The sequence below is a fragment of the Cryptomonas paramecium genome, chromosome 2, assembly GCF_000194455.1.
Source record: "Cryptomonas paramecium strain CCAP977/2A chromosome 2, complete sequence".
In the NCBI taxonomy this organism is placed as follows: Eukaryota; class Cryptophyceae; order Cryptomonadales; family Cryptomonadaceae; genus Cryptomonas; species Cryptomonas paramaecium.
The window spans coordinates 15,349-33,718 of record NC_015330.1 but is presented as its reverse complement, the minus strand read 5'-3'; the positions used below and the strand labels follow the sequence as shown (position 1 = coordinate 33,718).

Here is an 18,370-nt window from a genome sequence, read left to right as displayed (position 1 = left end):
ATATTGTATTTTTTTACATTTTTACACTAAACACGTCTGTTTAAAAAAACAATATGTCTTCTAAAATATCTTTCCAACTAATTAAAAGTGCTATAATTAAAATTAAAAATGAATCAGAGTTAAACCAAAAAAATTTTACGGAATCAATTGAATTACAGGTAAGTCTAAAAAATTATGATCCTAAAAAAGATAAAAGATTTTCAGGTATTATAAATCTTCCTTATATTCCGAAAAAAGATAGAAAAATAGCAATAATAGGAGACGCTGTGCATACAGCGGAGGCATCAAAGCAAGGTTTGGATTCTTATAACTTAGATGAATTAAAAAAATTCAATAAACAAAAAAAACAAATTAAAAAATTTGCAAAGAAATATGACTATTTTTTAGCATCAGAATCTATTATAAAATATATACCGAGAGTTTTGGGCCCAAGTTTAAATAAAATGGGAAAATTTCCATTTCTTCTTCTACATTCTGATAATTTATTGGAAAAAATTGCTAACATTAAGTCTTGTCTTAAATTTGAACTCAAAAAAGTTTTGTGCATGGGAGTCGTGATAGGGAATGTTCACATGGAAGAAGAAAAATTAACTCAGAATATCTCCATAGCAATCAATTTTCTAGTTTCTTTATTAAAAAAAAACTGGCAAAATGTCAATTCTCTGTTCTTAAAAAGCACGATGGGTAAACCTGTGAAAGTATATTAGTGTGTATAAAAATTATTTAATATATTTATAAATAATTTTTATACTGCAGTTTAACTGTAGTTAAAAAAAAATACATGGCCAACTTAACTTCTTGTTCAGAACTGTGCAAAGCATCTATTTTTGACGCTAAAGTCCATTTCAAAAACACAAGAGAAACTGCAAATGCAATCCGAGGAATGGGTTTTAATCAAGCCAAAAAGTTTTTAAAAAAAATATGTTTATTTGAAAACACAGTTCCTTTTAAAAGATATAAATATGGAATATCAAGAAAATCTCAAAACAACAAAAAACATCAAAACGGAAGATGGCCCATAAAATCTGCTCAGTTTTTAATGAAACTTTTGAAAAACATAGAATCAAACGCTTCTAGGAAAAACCTTGATATGAATTACCTTTACATAAAGAAGATTCAAGTAAATAAATCTGTACGTGGAAACAGAAGAACCTTCAGAGCACATGGGTGCATAAATTCGTTTTCGAGCCATCCTTGTCATATTGAAATGTGGGTTTCACGACGTTCTGATATAGTCCAAAAAAGTTTTTCTTGAGAATATTTCAAAAAAAAAGTCTACCAGATTATTCTTTTTTGGATAATAAAAGTTTTTTAAAAATAAATAATTCGATTTTATCATAGAATCCAAAAGAAAAAAATTATTTCGTATCGTTCGAAAAGAAGTTAGATCAATTTTTTGAGTTAGATGGAAATTTTTCGTATAAATCATTTTACAAATTAAACAGCGCTCAGAAAAATTATCCAAACGCAACTCTTTGCAAAAAGAACAGTACTTAATTTGTTTGCGTGATTTTATTTTTTTATTTTTTAATAGCGCAAAAGAACATATCTTTATCCTTTCTATTCCTAATACCAAGTAGTTATGACTGTGTATTGGCGTTCTTTTTCTAAAAAAATATTTTTTTTCTAAATTATGAAATATTTCATTTTTTTTTTTTAAATTACAATTGATATAGATTCCCCCTGACAATTTGGATATAACTTCATATATAAATATTCTTTCGGTAAAATTTATGGAAGAAAATGTTATATCCTTTTTTACTACATTTGCTCCTATAAAATCAAAAGGAAAAGAAAAAAATACATTTCCAAACGAAATCAAAAGAATTTCGAAATTCTTAAAGTGAGATACACATCCAATTAATCGATTTGCAAGTAAAATAGAAAATTTAATTCCACATTTCACCGAACGAGAGCGTTCGATTGATTTTAAGCCTTGAAAATGATGAAAATTGTTATTAGTAAAATGAGAAACTTGTTTTAAAAAATCTTTATAACTAACAATAATAGCAATTTGTTTGAAAAAATTTTTTTTCATAAGCCATTCTATCAGTACACAACAAAAAGAAAAAATTTTGGATTGACTCGTATCGATATTTTGTAAATTCAAAATTTTATCAAAAGTCAGATTAATTATTAAAACTAAATGAGTATTCATTTTCTTTTGAAAAAATAATTTTCTAAACCAACTTATATATGTATATATATTATACAATAATTTGATAATGAAGATTCGGCATATTGTAAAAATTGTTAATAATTATGAAAAACTTAATCTTTTTCAATCAAAAAACTATTATAAAATGTTGATAAAAAAAGAAATTTTTTTAAAATACAAATATACTTTAGAAATAATTGAAAAATTTTCAAAATTATTCCCTTTTCAAGAATTTGTAGAATTTTTATTACATAGCCAAATTAACAGGCCGTTGAGTATCCGTTTTAATACATTGAAAAAATCTCCAAAAGATATATTTTTTGTTTTAGTTAAAAAAAAAATAAAAATATTCTTTTTAAAAAATTTATACAACCTAGTAGGGATCGTAAAACAGACAAAAATGAAAATATGCGCAATACCTGAGTATTTGGCGGGATTATATACAATTCAAAGTATATCCTCTTTTTTTTCGGTTATTTGTATGAATATTAAAAAGAATGAAAAGATTTTAGATCTTGCTGCCGCCCCTGGTAGTAAAACTACACTAATAAGCCAAGTTATGAATAATACAGGAATTGTTGTTGCTAATGATATTAATTTTTTACGAATAAAATCTCTGATTGGAAATATACACCGTCTCGGCGTTAAAAACACAGTTATAATTAACTACAATGGAATACTTTTAAATAAATATATCAAAGGATTCGATAAAGTACTAATAGATGCACCGTGTACAGGAACTGGTATATTGAGCCATGACAATACTATTAAAATTAGTAAAATTAAATCTAAAATAATGACTATAACGAGGCTTCAGAAAAAATTATTGCTATCAGCAATTGATATGTGTAACCAAAAGTCGATAAACGGAGGGACGGTTCTTTACTCTACTTGTTCTATTTTAGTGGAAGAAAACGAATGCGTCATTGAGTATGCATTAAATAAAAAAAGGGTTGAAATTTTGGCTACACATCTCGGGTGCGGGATGCCCGGGTATGTAAATTTTGATAAAAATAGATTTAATAAAAACATGAACAAATGTGTACGTTTTTTTCCTCATATTCACAATACGGATGGTTTTTTTATATGTAAATTAAAAAAATTAGAAAATTAACTAAGATCAGAGTTTATTTGGAATCATACGCAATTTTTCATCAGACCGTCTTTTTTCCTCACGTTAATCTACGTTTACAAATAAATAAATTCTTTATTCATGAAATGGTGCACATACATAATTATTGTTTTTTTAAATATTATATATAAATATATACATTTTTTTATTATATAAAGTTTATTTAAAAAAATGTCAATCGACAGAAAAAAAAGATGCGATTTTTTCTATTTTATTTCAAAGAAATTTAAGTTTCGCTCTAGAGCTGCTTTCAAATTAATAGAAATTGACAATAAATTTCATTTTTTTAAAAAAGCAGTAGGAGTGTTAGATTTATGCTCGGCTCCTGGTAGTTGGATGCAAGTCTCTCGTAAATTAACTCAATTGCATATACCCATAGTTGGGATAGATTTATGTAAAATCAAAAAAATACACGGATGTGTGTTTGTAAATGGAGATATAACTTCTTATTATTGTTTCAATTCAGTTTTAAAAATAATAAAAAATTTTGGATTGACATTTAACATCATCTTACACGACGGGTCTCCTAGAGCTGAAATCAAATGGCTATCTGATGTATATAAACAAAACAAGTTAGTACTATATGCTTTTAAATTTACTCATAAAATGTTATGTCCGAATGGATGGTTTGTTACTAAGATTTTTAAATCTAAATATTTCAACGGACTGCTATTTTTTTTAAAAAGTTATTTTGGTAAAATTTTTATCTTGAAACCAATTGCGTCTAGAAAAGAATCTGTAGAAATATATATAATATGCAAAAAGTTTATTATTGATAAAAAAAATTTTAATTTAAATATAAAATCAAATCGTATGTCTAATTATTCTGAAAAATTCAATTGCTTAAAAATAAAAACATCGGATAGTATACAAAAGAAAAAAATCAAAGATTTATTTGTTTTTTTTTCAAAGTTAAATTCTATAAAAGAAGAAATATATTGTTTAATTGGTACTAGTTTTTATAGCTTTTTTCATTTTAAATTGAAAATAAAAAAAACATATCCGAATAAAGCTTTTTATTTTTCAAGCTGGATAAAAAGGATGTTTATAAAGAAAAAAGATTAACAGATTTCAAAAATTTCCAATTGGTTTGTAAAAATAATTATTGCTATCAATTTTTCTTATGTTTGTAAATGTAAATTTCCAGTGATATAAAATTGATAAAATATTGAATTTTTTTATATAATTTCTACAGTTTTCCGAAATTATACCCAATTTGCATTTCTGGTATTTGTTGATTTTTTTTTTACAAAAAACATATCGTAATTTTTTCTGATCGATTTTTTTCATATTACCCGCTTTCTGGGTTTTATCGTTAAGAACTATTTTGTATTTAAAAAGTTAATGTAATATTTTATCAAAAAACAAATGATTTTGAAACAATTTGTTCACGACAATTTAAAAGCAAAGTATTTCTATACGTTAAAGAAGATGTTGAAATATAATATAACAAATTTAGAAATGAACTTGATTTTAATTGAAATTGAAATATTTTTTTTCCAATCTGTGCCTCTTATAATAGGTCAATTTCTTGAAAAAATTAGCCATAAAAATGGAATTGTAAACTCGAGTACGGGAAATAATCATTTTGTCAGAATCATGTCTACTGTAAATGAAAATGATTTGAAAATTAATACAAACGTAGCTCTTCATAAAAATTCTAACGCTTTAGTAGGTATCATCAAACAAGAAAAATGTCTAAAACTAGGATTATTGCTTCAAGAAAAAAAACCTGACGTTAAATACTCAGATATAGGAGGAATGGACTCGCAAAAAGAAGAACTTCGAGAAGTAATAGAATTTCCTCTTTTAAATAAAAAAATTTATCACAAAATCGGAATAAACGCGCCTAAAGGTGTGTTGCTATACGGTCCGCCTGGAACAGGAAAAACTTTACTAGTAAAAGCGGTAGCATCTAAAACAACTGCATCTTTTTTAAAAACAGTGGGGTCTGAATTTGTACAAAAATACTTAGGCGAAGGCCCGAAAATGGTTCGTGAGCTTTTTAAAATAGCAAAAGAAAATTCTCCTTCGATTATATTTATCGACGAAATTGATGCTATAGCAACTAGACGTTTTGATGCGCAAACGGGAGCTGACAGAGAAGTACAACGAATTTTAATAGAATTACTAGTTCAAATGGATGGATTTGATCAAACTTTTGAAGTCAAGATAATTCTTTCTACGAACAGAGTAGATATACTAGACCCGGCAATAATGAGACCGGGTAGAATAGACAGAAAAATAGAATTTCCTTTACCCGATTTACGGGAAAAAAAGTTTTTGTTTCAAGTTTTGACATCGAAAATGAATTTGAGCGAAGAAATTGACTTAAATTATTTTTCGAACAAACCCGAAAAACTATCAGGAGCAATCATATGTTCTATATGTCAAGAAGCCGGGTTGCAAGCCATTAGAAAAAACCGTTATATGGTAATTCACAAAGATTTCGAAATTGCATATCGTCTTAATATAAGAAAAGAAAATATATTTGAATTTTATAATTGATTTTTTTATCATGGAAAATATTTATCAATATAGCAACAAGCTCTTTCTGAAAAAAGTTGAAAACTTCATAACCATTCTATAAACTTTTTTTATATTGAAAAAAACTACAACCACTCAAAAAAACCCTACAACAAAGACAGGTTGTATATTGTTATAAAAATGAGAGAAATAGTTCATATACAAGCAGGACAATGTGGAAATCAAATAGGTGCTAAATTCTGGGAAATTATATCTGACGAACATGGTATAAATTCTTCAGGTTTCTATGGAGAAGAATATGCAAACCAACGCGAAAGAATTGATGTTTATTACAACGAAATAGCTAGCGGTAGATATGTTCCTAGAGCTATTTTAATCGATTTAGAACCTGGTACAATTGATTCTGTCAGAGCTAGTCCATATGGAAAACTTTTTAAACCAGATAATTTTATATACGGACAATCCGGCGCAGGTAATAATTGGGCAAAAGGATATTACACAGAAGGAGCCGAATTAATTGATAATGTAATTGAAGTAGTTAGAAAAGAAGTCGAAAACTGTGATTGCTTACAAGGTTTTCAAGTTGCTCATTCTCTAGGAGGAGGAACGGGTTCTGGTATGGGTACTCTCTTGATTTCCAAAATAAGAGAAGAATATCCAGATAGAATGATGTGTACATATTCGGTTGTTCCTTCTCCCAAGGTATCTGATACTGTAGTAGAACCTTATAATTGCACTTTATCGATTCATCAGCTGGTAGAAAATGCTGACGAAGTTTTTTGTATAGACAATGAAGCTTTATATGATATTTGTTTTAGAACACTAAAATTAACAACTCCTAGCTACGGTGACTTAAATCATTTAGTTTCAGTAGTTATGTCTGGTATAACGTGTTCTCTACGTTTCCCGGGCCAATTGAATGCAGATTTAAGAAAATTGGCTGTTAATTTAATACCATTTCCTCGTCTACACTTTTTTATCGTGGGGTTTTCTCCATTAGGATCACGCGGATCACAGCAATACAAAAATTTGTCTATAGCTGAATTGACCCAGCAAATGTTCGATTCTAAAAATATGATGGCTGCATGTGATCCAAAGCACGGACGATATTTGACTGCTGCTGTTTATTTCAGGGGAAAAGTAGCAACAAACGAAGTCGATGATCAGATGATTTCAATTCAAAATAAACAATCCAATCATTTTGTGGAATGGATTCCTCATAATATAAAATCTTCTGTATGTGACATACCTCCGAGAGGTATGGATATATCGTCTGCGTTTATTGGAAATTCCACTTCAATACAAGATTTATTCAAAAGAATCGGAGATCAATTTCAAGCTATGTTTCGGAGAAAAGCATTCTTACATTGGTATACGGGAGAAGGAATGGATGAAATGGAGTTTACGGAAGCAGAAAGTAATATGCATGATCTAGTTTCGGAATACCAACAATACCAAGAAATAAAATCAGACGAAATAGCATACCAAAACGACGGGGACCTTTACTAGAATTGGATTAAAGATTTTTTTTTATCGATTTTAATACGTAAATTTTTTTGTGATAATTTTTTTTTAGTAAATTTGATTTTTCTACTATTTTAAACCGAATAAACAAATTATTTTTAAAATTTTTTATCCAAAACGGCTTTGTAGTAAATTTAAACAATTCAGAGGCGGTTAATCCCTGAAAATTTAGATAAAAATGAAAGCATATTAATAAAAAAACGAAAACAATTTTAAATATAACAAGAACAAAAATAAACAAAAAAAAAAACGACGAAATTTTGTTTGTGTTTACTTTGTTGTTATTAATAATCTTGTTCTTGAATGTTTTTTTTGAACATAAATAAATACAACGTAGCATACACCATAAAAAAGAATCGGCAAAAAGAATAAAAAATTTATAATTCCCTAAACCAATGCATATTTTTATCCAAGGGCAGTGGTGATCAAACAAAAGAATACAATGATCGCATAAAGAACAATGGCTTGTTCGGAAAGGCTTCCATATATAACAAGTTTCACAGAATTTTAGTTCGAAAATTTTTTTATTTATACACGCATTTTTTCTATGCAAAGTTGGTTCTATTTTTTGACATATTGCATCAGATACGTGTAACTTAGGTATCTTGCTAAAATTCTGTGAAATAGTTTTATAAAGAAAAACTGTACATATAAGAATAAGAATAATTAGACGCGTCATAAATATTTTCTTTTTGAAATATCACGCTATATATTGCAATTTTTAAAGAGGCTAGAAAATATTTAAGTGAAAGTTATAATTAAATAAAAAAAAATTATATAGAAGAAGAAAAATCTTACAATGGGCATGAAATTTTTTTTTAGTAAAATATTTTAAATAAACGTAAAACCAAGTCAATTTCAAAACAAACAATTTTTTTTTTTTTGACCTTGATTTATAATTAAGAAAAAAAAATGATCTATTAGTTTTTTTATTAAGAAAAGAATTTTTTAATAAAAAAATTTTAATAATTATATCGAATATTAAAAAAAAAATAAAACTATTTTCATAGACTTTCTGACTTAATATATGGTTAAATTTAGCTCGCTCGTTCCACCAAATCGGTGAATTGTTTCCAATTAAAGATGTACAACACACACACCCTGTAAAAAACTTGAAATTCAGGTTGATTACTTTTTTGAAAAAAGAAAATAAACAAACGTTGTCAAGGTAAGTTTTAAAATTTAAGCTTAAAAAAATTTTAAACGAACATAAATTTTTAAAATTAAAAAATTTCCAAATTTTAATCAAATTGGTGTCTATTTTTTTGAAATTGTTTAAGTAACATAAAAAATGTTTAGGAATAATTCGAACGATAAATAAAAAATAGAAAATATATCGATTTTTATACCAATTTAAGCGATTAATTTTCCATTCTGTTAAATTTCCGTTTTTTTTATGTGATTTTGTAAATATATCATCAATACAAATATCGATAGTATCGATTTTATTTAACAAAATAAATAAATACAAATATATTTTTTTTTCATACATGCAACTCACAGAATAAATAAACTATTAAAACTTAAAATTACCCTGAACACTTTTGGTTGCTTGCAGTTTTTGTGCAAACATTTCGTATTTCTTTATATCATTATCAGAAACAGATCGCCGTGCATATTTCATTGCTTGCATGAAATGTTTCTTAGATATACAAGGAACAGGATCCGAACCACTGGTTTTGTCGCCAATTTGTTTTTCTAACTCAATATCGGTATATATAGATTCCCTTATAGCAAATTTACATGCTCTTTGGCATATTTCTGTTATATCGGCACCAGAAAAACCGCTGGTTGCTTTAGCCAATATTTCTATACTAATTTCTTCAGATAAAGGAGATTTTCTAAGAGTGGCTTTGAATATTTGAACTCTAGATTTTTTATCAGGCAAAGGTATGTAGACAAGCTGGTCCAATCTTCCAGGTCTCATTATAGCGGGATCAAGTATATCAGGTCTATTCGTTGCACCGATAACGAATACATTTTTCTTTACACCAACTCCATCAATTTCAGTTAAAATTTGATTAATTACTCTATCTCCTGCACTTCCGCCATCTCCCGAACCCGAACCTCTAGCCCGTGCGATTGAATCCAACTCGTCAAAAAATAAAACACATGGACTAGCCTGTCTTGCTTTATCGAATACTTCTCTTACATTACTTTCTGATTCACCGAACCACATTGTCAATAACTCAGGCCCTTTGATACTTATGAAATTTGCTTGACACTCATTAGCAATTGCTTTTGCTAATAAAGTTTTTCCGCATCCAGGTGGACCATAAAACAAAACCCCCTTACTTGGTTGCATGCCAAATTTTTCGAATTTATCGGGGTGCTCGACTGGATATTGAACTGTTTCCTGCAATTCTCTTTTTACGTTTTCCAAACCTCCTATATCTTGCCACGTAACATTAGGAATCTCGATCGAAGTTTCCCTAAATGTACTTGGGTTGCAGTATTTCAAAGCTTCGTCAAAATGACCTTGATTTATAGAAATATATTTAAGGAAATCGGGGTTAATCTTGTCTTCATCGATATCAATGCTTTCGGCTTTTTCTTTTATACATTGAAATGCTGCTTCTACGCATAATTGAGCCAAGTCTGCCCCGACAAACCCATATGTCTGTTTCGAAATGTTTTCTAAACTGATCGAATCGTCAAATTTCATATCTTGTGTGTGAATTTTCAAGATGTCTAGGCGAGCTTTTTCATCAGGTATTCCTATGTCAATCTCTCTATCGAACCTACCGAATCGGCGAAGAGAAGGATCCACCGAATTTGGCCGGTTTGTGCATGCAATTATCATTACACGAGAATAAACATCCAATCCATCAATTAATGTTAATAACTGTGAAACAATTTTTCGTTCTGATTCTGCCTGGTTTTTATCTTTTTTTGGAGCCAAAGAGTCTATTTCATCTATTAAAATTATCGAGGGGGAATTGCATTGAGCTTGTTGAAAAATTTTTTTTAAATTAGATTCTGAATCATTTGAAGTTTTTGCTAATATTTCAGATCCATTCAACGTATAAAGATTAGCACCGGATTCATTAGCAATTGCTTTTGCTATGAGCGTCTTTCCGGACCCAGATGGCCCGTACATCAAGATGCCTCTAGGAGGCTTGATTCCTACCGAACTAAACAAACGAGGATATTTAAGTGGTAATTCCACAAGTTCGCGTATCTGAAAAAGTTGTTTGTGGCAACCACCGACCTTATCGTAACCTAAGCGATTCGTTTCGATATATTTTTCACGTTTCAGAGGAGACCCTTCGCAATATATGAGCGTATCAGGCCCTACGATGCAATATTCAGTAGGCTCTGTTTGGACAATTTTAAACTGAACTGCATGTTGATTCATTTGGATGAAAAACGAATCTCCTTTTTTAACCGGTCTATAAGCATCCAGAAAATAAGGCTTTATGTATGTCTGGAATAAATCTTCATCTACACCTTGAATCGTGTCTTCAAATGGTAAAACATGTATCTTTTTTCCGAATTTAAGCCCAGTGAAAGGAGTTAGTATGACAATATCTCCTGATTTAACTTGAATATTATCTCTTATTGTTTTGTTTACTTTTATTACATGAAAATCACAGGAGTCATCACACATAATTATACATACGGTGTCTTTTTTTCTTCTTCCTTTAATCAAAACAGTGTCTCCTTTAATCAATCCTAGTGATTCTGTACATCTAGAATTTACATACACAAAAGAATTATCATATGCATTATTTGTATTTTCAACAGTAAGCCTAATCACTTCTTTGTTGCTAGTCATATCTTTTCTTATGGTCACTTGTATGAGAACTAATTATATAAACTTACTTCATGTTTTATTTATTTTTCTAAAATTATTAATATTCCGTCAGACCGAAGTATATTTAATTCTAACAGGTTTGAATAAAAAAAAAACTGTATTTTTTTTGAAAGTTTTTTATTTTTCTTATTTTTTTAAATAAAAAACTCAATTCTTGTTTTCTTATTAATAAATTATATATAGTTTTAGAAGTCTCGAAAAAAAATCTGTCTATTAAATTAATTACATTCAATTTCCATAATACATTCGAATTGATATTAGCAGATATTCTGTACTTATTTTTTTCTTCTAGAAATAAAAAATTTAATCTGTACATCTGATAAAAAAATTTTCTCGTAATTGTTTTGTAAATAGAATATTCTTCTATGAATTCGATTTGATTGGATAATTTAGAAGAAAAAAAAAATTTAAATATTTTAAAAAATTTATAACCAAAACGATTTTCAATTAAATTTTCAATTAAATTTTTTCTTAAAAAATCCAACACAACGTTAAATCTAGGTTTGCATGTACAGTTTCGTATAAACAAAATAAATTGGTCTGAGCAGCAGTTTTCTATTATCTGAATAAAGGGTAATTCAGCTTTGAACATGACATCCGATATCTCTTCGGTATAATCCACTAAAGAATCTAACGAAAAACAGTCTAATGATATAGCATCAAAATTATTTCCTATATTTTTACAAAAACAACACCGGATAGCCATTTTTATCTCATAGCAAAAAATTTCCTCTACAACACAAATAACTAAATCTAATTTCATAAATAACATCATTTTTGGATAACAAATTTTCCATAAATAGTTTGATTCATTTTGATACACGGGCTTTTGGATTTTATTCAAATTTGATCTTTGAAATGCATGTGAGCAAGTTATTTGTTTAAAAAAATTATCTCTAACCAAGTTTATTAGACAATTTTCGATTACTGTTGTTTTTTTTAAGTTGAAACTAATTATTTTTTTTAAAAGCGAAACTAAATTCATTCTACCGTATTCTAAAAATTTTTTTATGATACATCTACTAATATTTCCGTATTCCTTTTCTATTATTGATAAAAAACGAGGAAAACGTATTCTTAAAATTGAAATATATACATTTGGATAAAATTTCAAAGATACAAAATTTGTTTCTTGATGATTGATTTTAGAATTTTTTTTTTTAAAAAAAATTACATCATGATTAAATAATCTAAACAAAATATATCTTATAAGCTTGTATTCTAAAGACGGAATTATTTTGTTGATTTCTAATATATCGCAACCATTTTGGATAATAAGTACCTGAAATAAAGTTGCTGAAACGTTTCCGAAATCAACCCTTATTTTTTCAACTGCTAAATCAATTATAATATCGTTAGGCATATCTTCAAATGATCAATGTATAAAATATATACATATATAAACCAACGTTAGGCTCTTGACGGCTATAAATAATTATCATCGGATAATATTCTTTTCTTTGAAAAAAATATACCATTCGTGTTTTAAAACAATCTTAGTAAAAATGGAAATTATATATAAAAAAGTTCAATTTTTTACAAATAAATTGTATGTTTTTTTTTTTCAAAGTATATACCTTGTTCATAAAATCCTCGTGCACAACACCAGAAGTGTTGCTTTTTGAGTATAAAACCATCTAGTTGTTTTGACGTAAATAATATAAAGTCGATGTAGATTGTTAATAAAAAATTATTCAAACGTAGATTATAAAATTTGCCTAGTGAATTGGAAATAGGTTTTTCGGAAGATGTCGAAAAATAATATACTTTTTTAAATTCGTAGAATAGAAAAAAATCTAAAAATGCCTTTTTTTTAAATTTAAAAAAAAAGATTTAAGTTTAAAATTTAAAATTTGTGATGATATCAAATTTACATAAAGAAAAAAACTAAAACAAGATTTTTTTTTTTGTAATTTTTCAAATACGGTTTTTTTTTATAAAAAATCTTTTTCAAATGATTTTTAGCCTGATAAGTTATCAGGCTAAAATTCATTTTGAAAAAGATTTTTTTATAAAATTTTTTAACTTTTCGTTGACGAAACATTTGAAAAATATATCGATTCAATAGTATTGAATTCATTTCTAAACTAATCATTTTACTTTTCTGTAAAAAAAACCTAAATTCTTTAAAAATTTGAACATAATAAATTTTCACAAAACGAGAGTAATAGACTGAACTACTTAGTATTGAGAAAAATTTGAGTCTTGTAAACCAGATATATAGCCACGTTTCTTTTTTACAAATTTGAGTGTTTTTTTCATCGAAACAAAAAAAAAACTTAAAATATTATATATATAAAAAAGTTTCCATGTTATGAATTTTTTTCTGATAATTAAAATTTTTTTCTGATAATTAAAATTTCGCTGTAAGCTAATTTTTTTAAAAACTGATGTTATGATTTTGTTGAAATTCTTAAAATCTAAACATAGTTTGCCATCCGGATCGTAGAATGCGTTTGAATTTTTTTTTACATAATAACTACTCAAAATTAACTTTAATTTTTGAAAAATCATACTACGTTTAGTTTATGACTTATTTATATAAGACATATATGATAATAAGTACAAATTGGAAAAATTTTTTCAGTTAACATATTAAATTCAATTTCATACAAATGCCTTTTCATCAATTTTTTAAAAATAAGAAAATATTTTAACAAACGCAACTTTCGGTAACTCAGATGAGATAGATCGGATTTGAACCGACATCCATTGGATAAACTAGTTGGAGTCCACTGCGCTACCAGGTTGCGCCACTACCTCTGCCAAAAAGGCTCTTGAAAGGGAACTTATTAATTTTAAAAAAATATATACAATTCACATTACAACTCAAAAATACGAGAAAAAATACATCCTAAACGAGATTCGAACCCGTAATCTTCTGTTTTCTGATTTTTTAATATAGTAGGAGACAGACGCTTTATCCATTAAGCTAAAAGGACGTAGCGGAGTATAAAAATATTTTTAAAACACTTTTAGAATTATTAAGCCAGTTGAAGCGTTTAAAAACATAGATCTACATTTTTGTTAATGTTACTTGTAAAAAAATTTTTAGTTAAAAAAAAAACCAAAAATTTTAATAGATACGACAGCGATCGATACAAAAGAATTGGTGAAAAATGGAGAAAACCTAGAGGAATAGACTCTTGTATAAGAAGAAAATTTAAAGGGAAACCAGCTATGCCTAATATAGGATATGGAAACAACTGTAAAACTAGAAATTTGGTTTTAGGCAAGTATTTTAAAGTGAAAATTTCCAATGTTCAGGATTTAAATATACTCTTAATGATCAACCGAACACATGTTGGTCAAATAGCTAAAAATGTAAGTCAGAAAAAAAAAAGAGCAATATTAGAAAAAGCAAAAAAGATGGATATAAAGATATTGAATAAGTAAAAATCGATACCTGAATTTAGATGATCTTTGATTTTATGTTTATAATAATTTTAATAAATTAATTCATGTATTAATATAAAAATTTACATTATTTTTTTATAATGAAAAAAGGGTCGACTTTAGTTAAAAATTTTTATTTTAGATATTCTTTTTTCAAGATTTTGCCTTTGAATTTGTCAAAAACAAAATTCGGAGCTCTATTTTCTCGAAAATTTTATTTTTTTTCCAAATATCACCTCAAGTTTTCAATTGTTACAAATGAAGATTTTTTTTTAGACGCAGTTTTCAGGCCTAAAGATGAAAAAATTCTAGCTATATCAAAGGAAAGCAAAAAAATTGATTTATTTGATTTAAAAAAAGGCTTCTTATTAAAAAAATTTATTAAAAATACAACCCCTTGTGATATAATTTCTTTTACAAAAAATGGTACAAATTTACTAATGGCAACTGAAAAAGGCGTCATAAAAACATGGGATCTGTTATCTGATCAACTGATAAATTCTGTTAAATTTAGTTCATCTCGCTTAAAGTCTATACTATACTGGCCACAAAACTATCATGTGTATGCTTTTTCAAGTTACGATGGATTTATAAAATTGATCGATTGTAGAATCAAATGTTCTATCGTTTCTTCTTTTAATCATGGATATTCAGTTGAATCATTTGATTTTCTAAAAAACGGCAGAAAAGTCGTTAGTGCCGGTGCTAATTTTCTCAAAGTATGGGATTTGCGTACTAAAAAAGCCGAATTTGTACTTCAACAAAATTTTCCCATTTCGCGAATAAATTGTAGTCAAGCAGACAAAATTATATATTCGCAAAATTTTAATATCAAAGAATTTAATTTAGAGAAATGTAAAACTCAGTCTCTTTTGAAATGTAGAAAAAATATAAGATTTTTTTCATTTACCATGTTTAATGTTATTATAGGTTTTTGTGATGAAATACTATTATTCAAAAATGTTTTTAGTCGTAAAAAGACGTTTTTGAAAAGCTATGTAAAAAAAGCAGTATTTCAATTCGATCAAAATATATTTTTAGCACGTCAGAGAAAGACTCCTTTTTTTATGAAAAGTAAAAATTATATATATTCGGTATATCGAAAAAACAAATACCAGCAATTGAATTCTATTGATATTTTGTATAAAAAAAGCCGGTTTATGGAGTTATTTGTTCTTTTAGGTAAAAATAAAAGTATATCAGCGGCACTTTTATTTATAATCGAAATTATGATAAAAAAAAAATTTAAAACCAGACTATCTCATGTCGAACTTGTTTTTTTCTTTTTTTTTATAAATACGAAGTTGCTTTCAAGTTCTTTTGTTATCGAATTGGTACGGCTATTTATAAATTTATGCGATTCTTTTTTTCCGGTTGTCGCTTTTTTTTATTCTTATTTTAAAGTGTTTAAATGTTTAAAATTATTAAATATTTTATTAAAGAAACTTTTAAATTCATATTGCCTAGATTTTTTTCTTGAAAAAAAAAATTTACTTCCATGAAAACATTTTTCGATTTCTGGTTTAATAGTAAAAATTTAAAAATATTTGAAACATTTCAATAAGTGTAATTTTAATGCTTAAAATTTCACTTGAACACATTTTACATAACCTCATAATGTTTAAATTTGCTTTGGCTTTCTTTATATTCTTCCAAATTTTTTTTAATCTTATTCTATATAAATATTTAGATTTAAAAAAAAGTTTATTAAGATGAACTGACGCTTTTTTTGTTTGAGTATAAAATGCAAATATCAATTCGATATAATTATAGTGAATATATTGTATTTTCTTTTTTTCTTTTCTTTTAAAAGCTTTCTTTTGATATAATTACACGTAAACCACTTTGGTGTAAATAACATTACAGTTAAATTTTTTTCTAAATAAAAAAAGAACCAAAAACTACTCTTGATTATGTTTTTTTTTTTAACAATAACATACTTTGTATAAAGTGGTTAATATTGATTAAATTTTTAAAGAATTTAATTTTAAACATCGTTTCTCTAGATAAAAAAATGTTTTTAGAGAAAAATTCTTTGGTTTTTTGTAAAATCATTTTTTATATTTTTTTTTTGAAAAATTTGATTTTTTTAAAGCTTGTAATATACTTACTCAAATAAATCTGATACTGGATTAAGTTTTGTATTCAGTTCTTTTTCAAATTTATGCAAATCTAATTTGTCGTCTTCTGTGACAAAACTTATAGCAATACCCCCTTTCCCAAACCTACCACATCTTCCTATTCTATGAAGATAAGTTTCTGAACTTTTTGGCAAGTCAAAATTTATAACCAATTCAATGGAAATTATATCGATACCTCTTGTAAACAAATCACTGGCAATTAAAATGCCGTATTTATTTGTTTTAAATTCATGAAAAATACGATTGCGATTTGCTTGTTGCATTTTTGCATGTATATAATAACAACAATAACCTAGTTGTGAAATTTTCTTTGATAACAGTTCAACTCTATTCGATGAGTTGCAAAAAATTATAGACTGTTTTTTATGAATTTTTTTTAGTAAAAATGTTATACAATCTATTTTCTTTGATTCTCTTGTAAAAGCATAGTATTGCAAAATTTCTTTTAGTACCAACTCTTCCATTAAATTTATTTCAAATGGAGATCGTGTTATAGTATCTTTGATGTGTTTAACTGTAATCGGAAAAGTTGCTGATATCAAAATTGTTTGTTTATCTAAAGGCATGTAGTCGTTTGACATAGTTTCAATTTTCTTAACTAGTTCATTTGATAATAATTTGTCAGCTTCATCCAATATTAAAATTTTGCATTTTGATAAATCAGCTATTCCTTTCTCCAAAAGATCAAATATACGGCTCGGGGTTCCAATTAAAATATGAATTACCTGAGACATCCTAACTATATCGTTTTGTAGAGACATGCCCCCTGTTGTAACCATAACCTTAAGGTCAGATACATATTTTCCTAATTTTTTGCAAACATAAGAAGTTTGAAATGCTAATTCTCTAGTCGGAACAAGTATAGTTACTTGTATATAAGGATTTTGAGAATTTATCATATGCAAAGAAGGAATCAAAAAAGCGCTAGTTTTCCCAGTTCCACTCTTAGATCTAGCTAGTATATCCTTTCCTGATAAAACAGCTGGTATAGATTCTTCTTGTATTGGCGAAGGAGCTTTGTAGCCTAGCTCTATAATTCCAAGAAGAATTTCCTCTTTTAAATGAAAATCAGAAAACTTTAATTTTTTTTTAGGCAATATATCTTTAGAGGCTTTTTTTTTTTCTGCTTCACATTTTTTTTGGTACAATACTTCCATGAGATAATATATCATATCAGTTTTGCGGGTGTTTAATTTTTTAATTTTTATGTTACGTAAACATCGAATAAAATGCTGGTTTCCCATGTGTTACCATTTGTTCACATTATTTAATAATATTAAAGATCCGGAATTTCTTGAATATATTTCCAGCTTAAATATATTATCAATTGAAAATATTTGGTTCGAAGAGTATGCATCTGACCAAGCTTTGAATATTTGCATTATATTAATTCCAACTTATTTTTTATGTAGTATGATTTCAAGCATAGGATTGTCTTTGAAAAATATTCTTTGTAAAGAAAAAAGTTTTTTCTTGAAATATGTTTTTCTGGAAAATTGGAGTTTTGCATATTGTACAAACATTACATTCAATTTTCATTTTGAAGGATTATATATTACTAAACAACTGAATGATAAAGAGCGTGTATGCGCTGCTTTAGAAAATAATTCGGTTAGGAATATAATAAAACTTTCTTATTGACAGATGAAAAAAAGCTTACCATGTTAATTATTGTTATGTAAAGTCTACAAAATTTTTATACTCAAAGCACAAAA

At 27.0% G+C, this 18,370-nt stretch overlaps 19 protein-coding genes and 2 non-coding genes across 21 annotated transcripts; 10 read left to right on the top strand and 11 right to left on the bottom strand.

Moving 5' to 3' along the window:
• Positions 1-53: 53 nt before the first annotated feature.
• rpl10A (60S ribosomal protein L10A) lies at positions 54-707 on the top strand (the record flags this gene model as incomplete). Its single annotated transcript, XM_003239708.1, has 1 exon — positions 54-707. The coding sequence occupies one exon, from the start codon at positions 54-56 to the stop codon at positions 705-707; it is 654 nt and encodes a 217-aa protein (XP_003239756.1).
• A 74-nt stretch (positions 708-781) lies between these two features.
• rpl17 (60S ribosomal protein L17) lies at positions 782-1,255 on the top strand (the record flags this gene model as incomplete). The annotated part of the gene is made up of 1 exon (XM_003239707.1): positions 782-1,255. The coding sequence occupies one exon, from the start codon at positions 782-784 to the stop codon at positions 1,253-1,255; it is 474 nt and encodes a 157-aa protein (XP_003239755.1).
• On the bottom strand, positions 1,217-2,158 carry CPARA_2gp198 (hypothetical protein; the record flags this gene model as incomplete). The annotated part of the gene is made up of 1 exon (XM_003239706.1): positions 1,217-2,158. One exon carries the CDS (start codon positions 2,156-2,158, stop codon positions 1,217-1,219), a length of 942 nt encoding a protein of 313 aa, XP_003239754.1.
• Positions 2,159-2,225: 67 nt separating this feature from the next.
• Positions 2,226-3,272, top strand: nop2 (nucleolar protein; the record flags this gene model as incomplete). Its single annotated transcript, XM_003239705.1, has 1 exon — positions 2,226-3,272. One exon carries the CDS (start codon positions 2,226-2,228, stop codon positions 3,270-3,272), a length of 1,047 nt encoding a protein of 348 aa, XP_003239753.1.
• A 189-nt stretch (positions 3,273-3,461) lies between these two features.
• sbp1 (SAM-dependent methyltransferase) lies at positions 3,462-4,355 on the top strand (the record flags this gene model as incomplete). The annotated part of the gene is made up of 1 exon (XM_003239704.1): positions 3,462-4,355. The coding sequence occupies one exon, from the start codon at positions 3,462-3,464 to the stop codon at positions 4,353-4,355; it is 894 nt and encodes a 297-aa protein (XP_003239752.1).
• A 6-nt stretch (positions 4,356-4,361) lies between these two features.
• Positions 4,362-4,580, bottom strand: CPARA_2gp195 (hypothetical protein; the record flags this gene model as incomplete). The annotated part of the gene is made up of 1 exon (XM_003239703.1): positions 4,362-4,580. The coding sequence occupies one exon, from the start codon at positions 4,578-4,580 to the stop codon at positions 4,362-4,364; it is 219 nt and encodes a 72-aa protein (XP_003239751.1).
• A 78-nt stretch (positions 4,581-4,658) lies between these two features.
• Positions 4,659-5,798, top strand: prsS6B (26S protease regulatory subunit 6b; the record flags this gene model as incomplete). Its single annotated transcript, XM_003239702.1, has 1 exon — positions 4,659-5,798. One exon carries the CDS (start codon positions 4,659-4,661, stop codon positions 5,796-5,798), a length of 1,140 nt encoding a protein of 379 aa, XP_003239750.1.
• Positions 5,799-5,957: 159 nt separating this feature from the next.
• tubB (tubulin beta subunit) lies at positions 5,958-7,286 on the top strand (the record flags this gene model as incomplete). The annotated part of the gene is made up of 1 exon (XM_003239701.1): positions 5,958-7,286. One exon carries the CDS (start codon positions 5,958-5,960, stop codon positions 7,284-7,286), a length of 1,329 nt encoding a protein of 442 aa, XP_003239749.1.
• Positions 7,287-7,293: 7 nt separating this feature from the next.
• CPARA_2gp192 (hypothetical protein) lies at positions 7,294-7,980 on the bottom strand (the record flags this gene model as incomplete). Its single annotated transcript, XM_003239700.1, has 1 exon — positions 7,294-7,980. One exon carries the CDS (start codon positions 7,978-7,980, stop codon positions 7,294-7,296), a length of 687 nt encoding a protein of 228 aa, XP_003239748.1.
• Positions 7,981-8,031: 51 nt separating this feature from the next.
• On the bottom strand, positions 8,032-8,793 carry G10 (G10 protein, predict nuclear transcrption regulator; the record flags this gene model as incomplete). Its single annotated transcript, XM_003239699.1, has 1 exon — positions 8,032-8,793. One exon carries the CDS (start codon positions 8,791-8,793, stop codon positions 8,032-8,034), a length of 762 nt encoding a protein of 253 aa, XP_003239747.1.
• Positions 8,794-8,817: 24 nt separating this feature from the next.
• Positions 8,818-11,079, bottom strand: cdc48b (cell division control protein 48; the record flags this gene model as incomplete). Its single annotated transcript, XM_003239698.1, has 1 exon — positions 8,818-11,079. The coding sequence occupies one exon, from the start codon at positions 11,077-11,079 to the stop codon at positions 8,818-8,820; it is 2,262 nt and encodes a 753-aa protein (XP_003239746.1).
• A 10-nt stretch (positions 11,080-11,089) lies between these two features.
• Positions 11,090-11,260, top strand: CPARA_2gp189 (hypothetical protein; the record flags this gene model as incomplete). Its single annotated transcript, XM_003239697.1, has 1 exon — positions 11,090-11,260. The coding sequence occupies one exon, from the start codon at positions 11,090-11,092 to the stop codon at positions 11,258-11,260; it is 171 nt and encodes a 56-aa protein (XP_003239745.1).
• On the bottom strand, positions 11,189-12,481 carry CPARA_2gp188 (hypothetical protein; the record flags this gene model as incomplete). The annotated part of the gene is made up of 1 exon (XM_003239696.1): positions 11,189-12,481. The coding sequence occupies one exon, from the start codon at positions 12,479-12,481 to the stop codon at positions 11,189-11,191; it is 1,293 nt and encodes a 430-aa protein (XP_003239744.1).
• A 507-nt stretch (positions 12,482-12,988) lies between these two features.
• Positions 12,989-13,213, bottom strand: CPARA_2gp187 (hypothetical protein; the record flags this gene model as incomplete). The annotated part of the gene is made up of 1 exon (XM_003239695.1): positions 12,989-13,213. One exon carries the CDS (start codon positions 13,211-13,213, stop codon positions 12,989-12,991), a length of 225 nt encoding a protein of 74 aa, XP_003239743.1.
• An 86-nt stretch (positions 13,214-13,299) lies between these two features.
• CPARA_2gp186 (hypothetical protein) lies at positions 13,300-13,632 on the bottom strand (the record flags this gene model as incomplete). The annotated part of the gene is made up of 1 exon (XM_003239694.1): positions 13,300-13,632. One exon carries the CDS (start codon positions 13,630-13,632, stop codon positions 13,300-13,302), a length of 333 nt encoding a protein of 110 aa, XP_003239742.1.
• A 168-nt stretch (positions 13,633-13,800) lies between these two features.
• trnW lies at positions 13,801-13,881 on the bottom strand. Its single transcript is given in 2 exon segments — positions 13,801-13,836; positions 13,844-13,881. It is a non-coding gene; the product is annotated as a tRNA-Trp (tRNA).
• An 87-nt stretch (positions 13,882-13,968) lies between these two features.
• trnR lies at positions 13,969-14,060 on the bottom strand. Its single transcript is given in 2 exon segments — positions 13,969-14,004; positions 14,024-14,060. It is a non-coding gene; the product is annotated as a tRNA-Arg (tRNA).
• An 88-nt stretch (positions 14,061-14,148) lies between these two features.
• rpl32 (60S ribosomal protein L32) lies at positions 14,149-14,514 on the top strand (the record flags this gene model as incomplete). The annotated part of the gene is made up of 1 exon (XM_003239693.1): positions 14,149-14,514. One exon carries the CDS (start codon positions 14,149-14,151, stop codon positions 14,512-14,514), a length of 366 nt encoding a protein of 121 aa, XP_003239741.1.
• A 101-nt stretch (positions 14,515-14,615) lies between these two features.
• CPARA_2gp184 (U3 small nucleolar ribonucleoprotein) lies at positions 14,616-16,016 on the top strand (the record flags this gene model as incomplete). Its single annotated transcript, XM_003239692.1, has 1 exon — positions 14,616-16,016. The coding sequence occupies one exon, from the start codon at positions 14,616-14,618 to the stop codon at positions 16,014-16,016; it is 1,401 nt and encodes a 466-aa protein (XP_003239740.1).
• A 605-nt stretch (positions 16,017-16,621) lies between these two features.
• ste13 (RNA helicase) lies at positions 16,622-17,899 on the bottom strand (the record flags this gene model as incomplete). The annotated part of the gene is made up of 1 exon (XM_003239691.1): positions 16,622-17,899. The coding sequence occupies one exon, from the start codon at positions 17,897-17,899 to the stop codon at positions 16,622-16,624; it is 1,278 nt and encodes a 425-aa protein (XP_003239739.1).
• On the top strand, positions 17,862-18,296 carry CPARA_2gp182 (hypothetical protein; the record flags this gene model as incomplete). The annotated part of the gene is made up of 1 exon (XM_003239690.1): positions 17,862-18,296. The coding sequence occupies one exon, from the start codon at positions 17,862-17,864 to the stop codon at positions 18,294-18,296; it is 435 nt and encodes a 144-aa protein (XP_003239738.1).
• Positions 18,297-18,370: the final 74 nt, after the last annotated feature.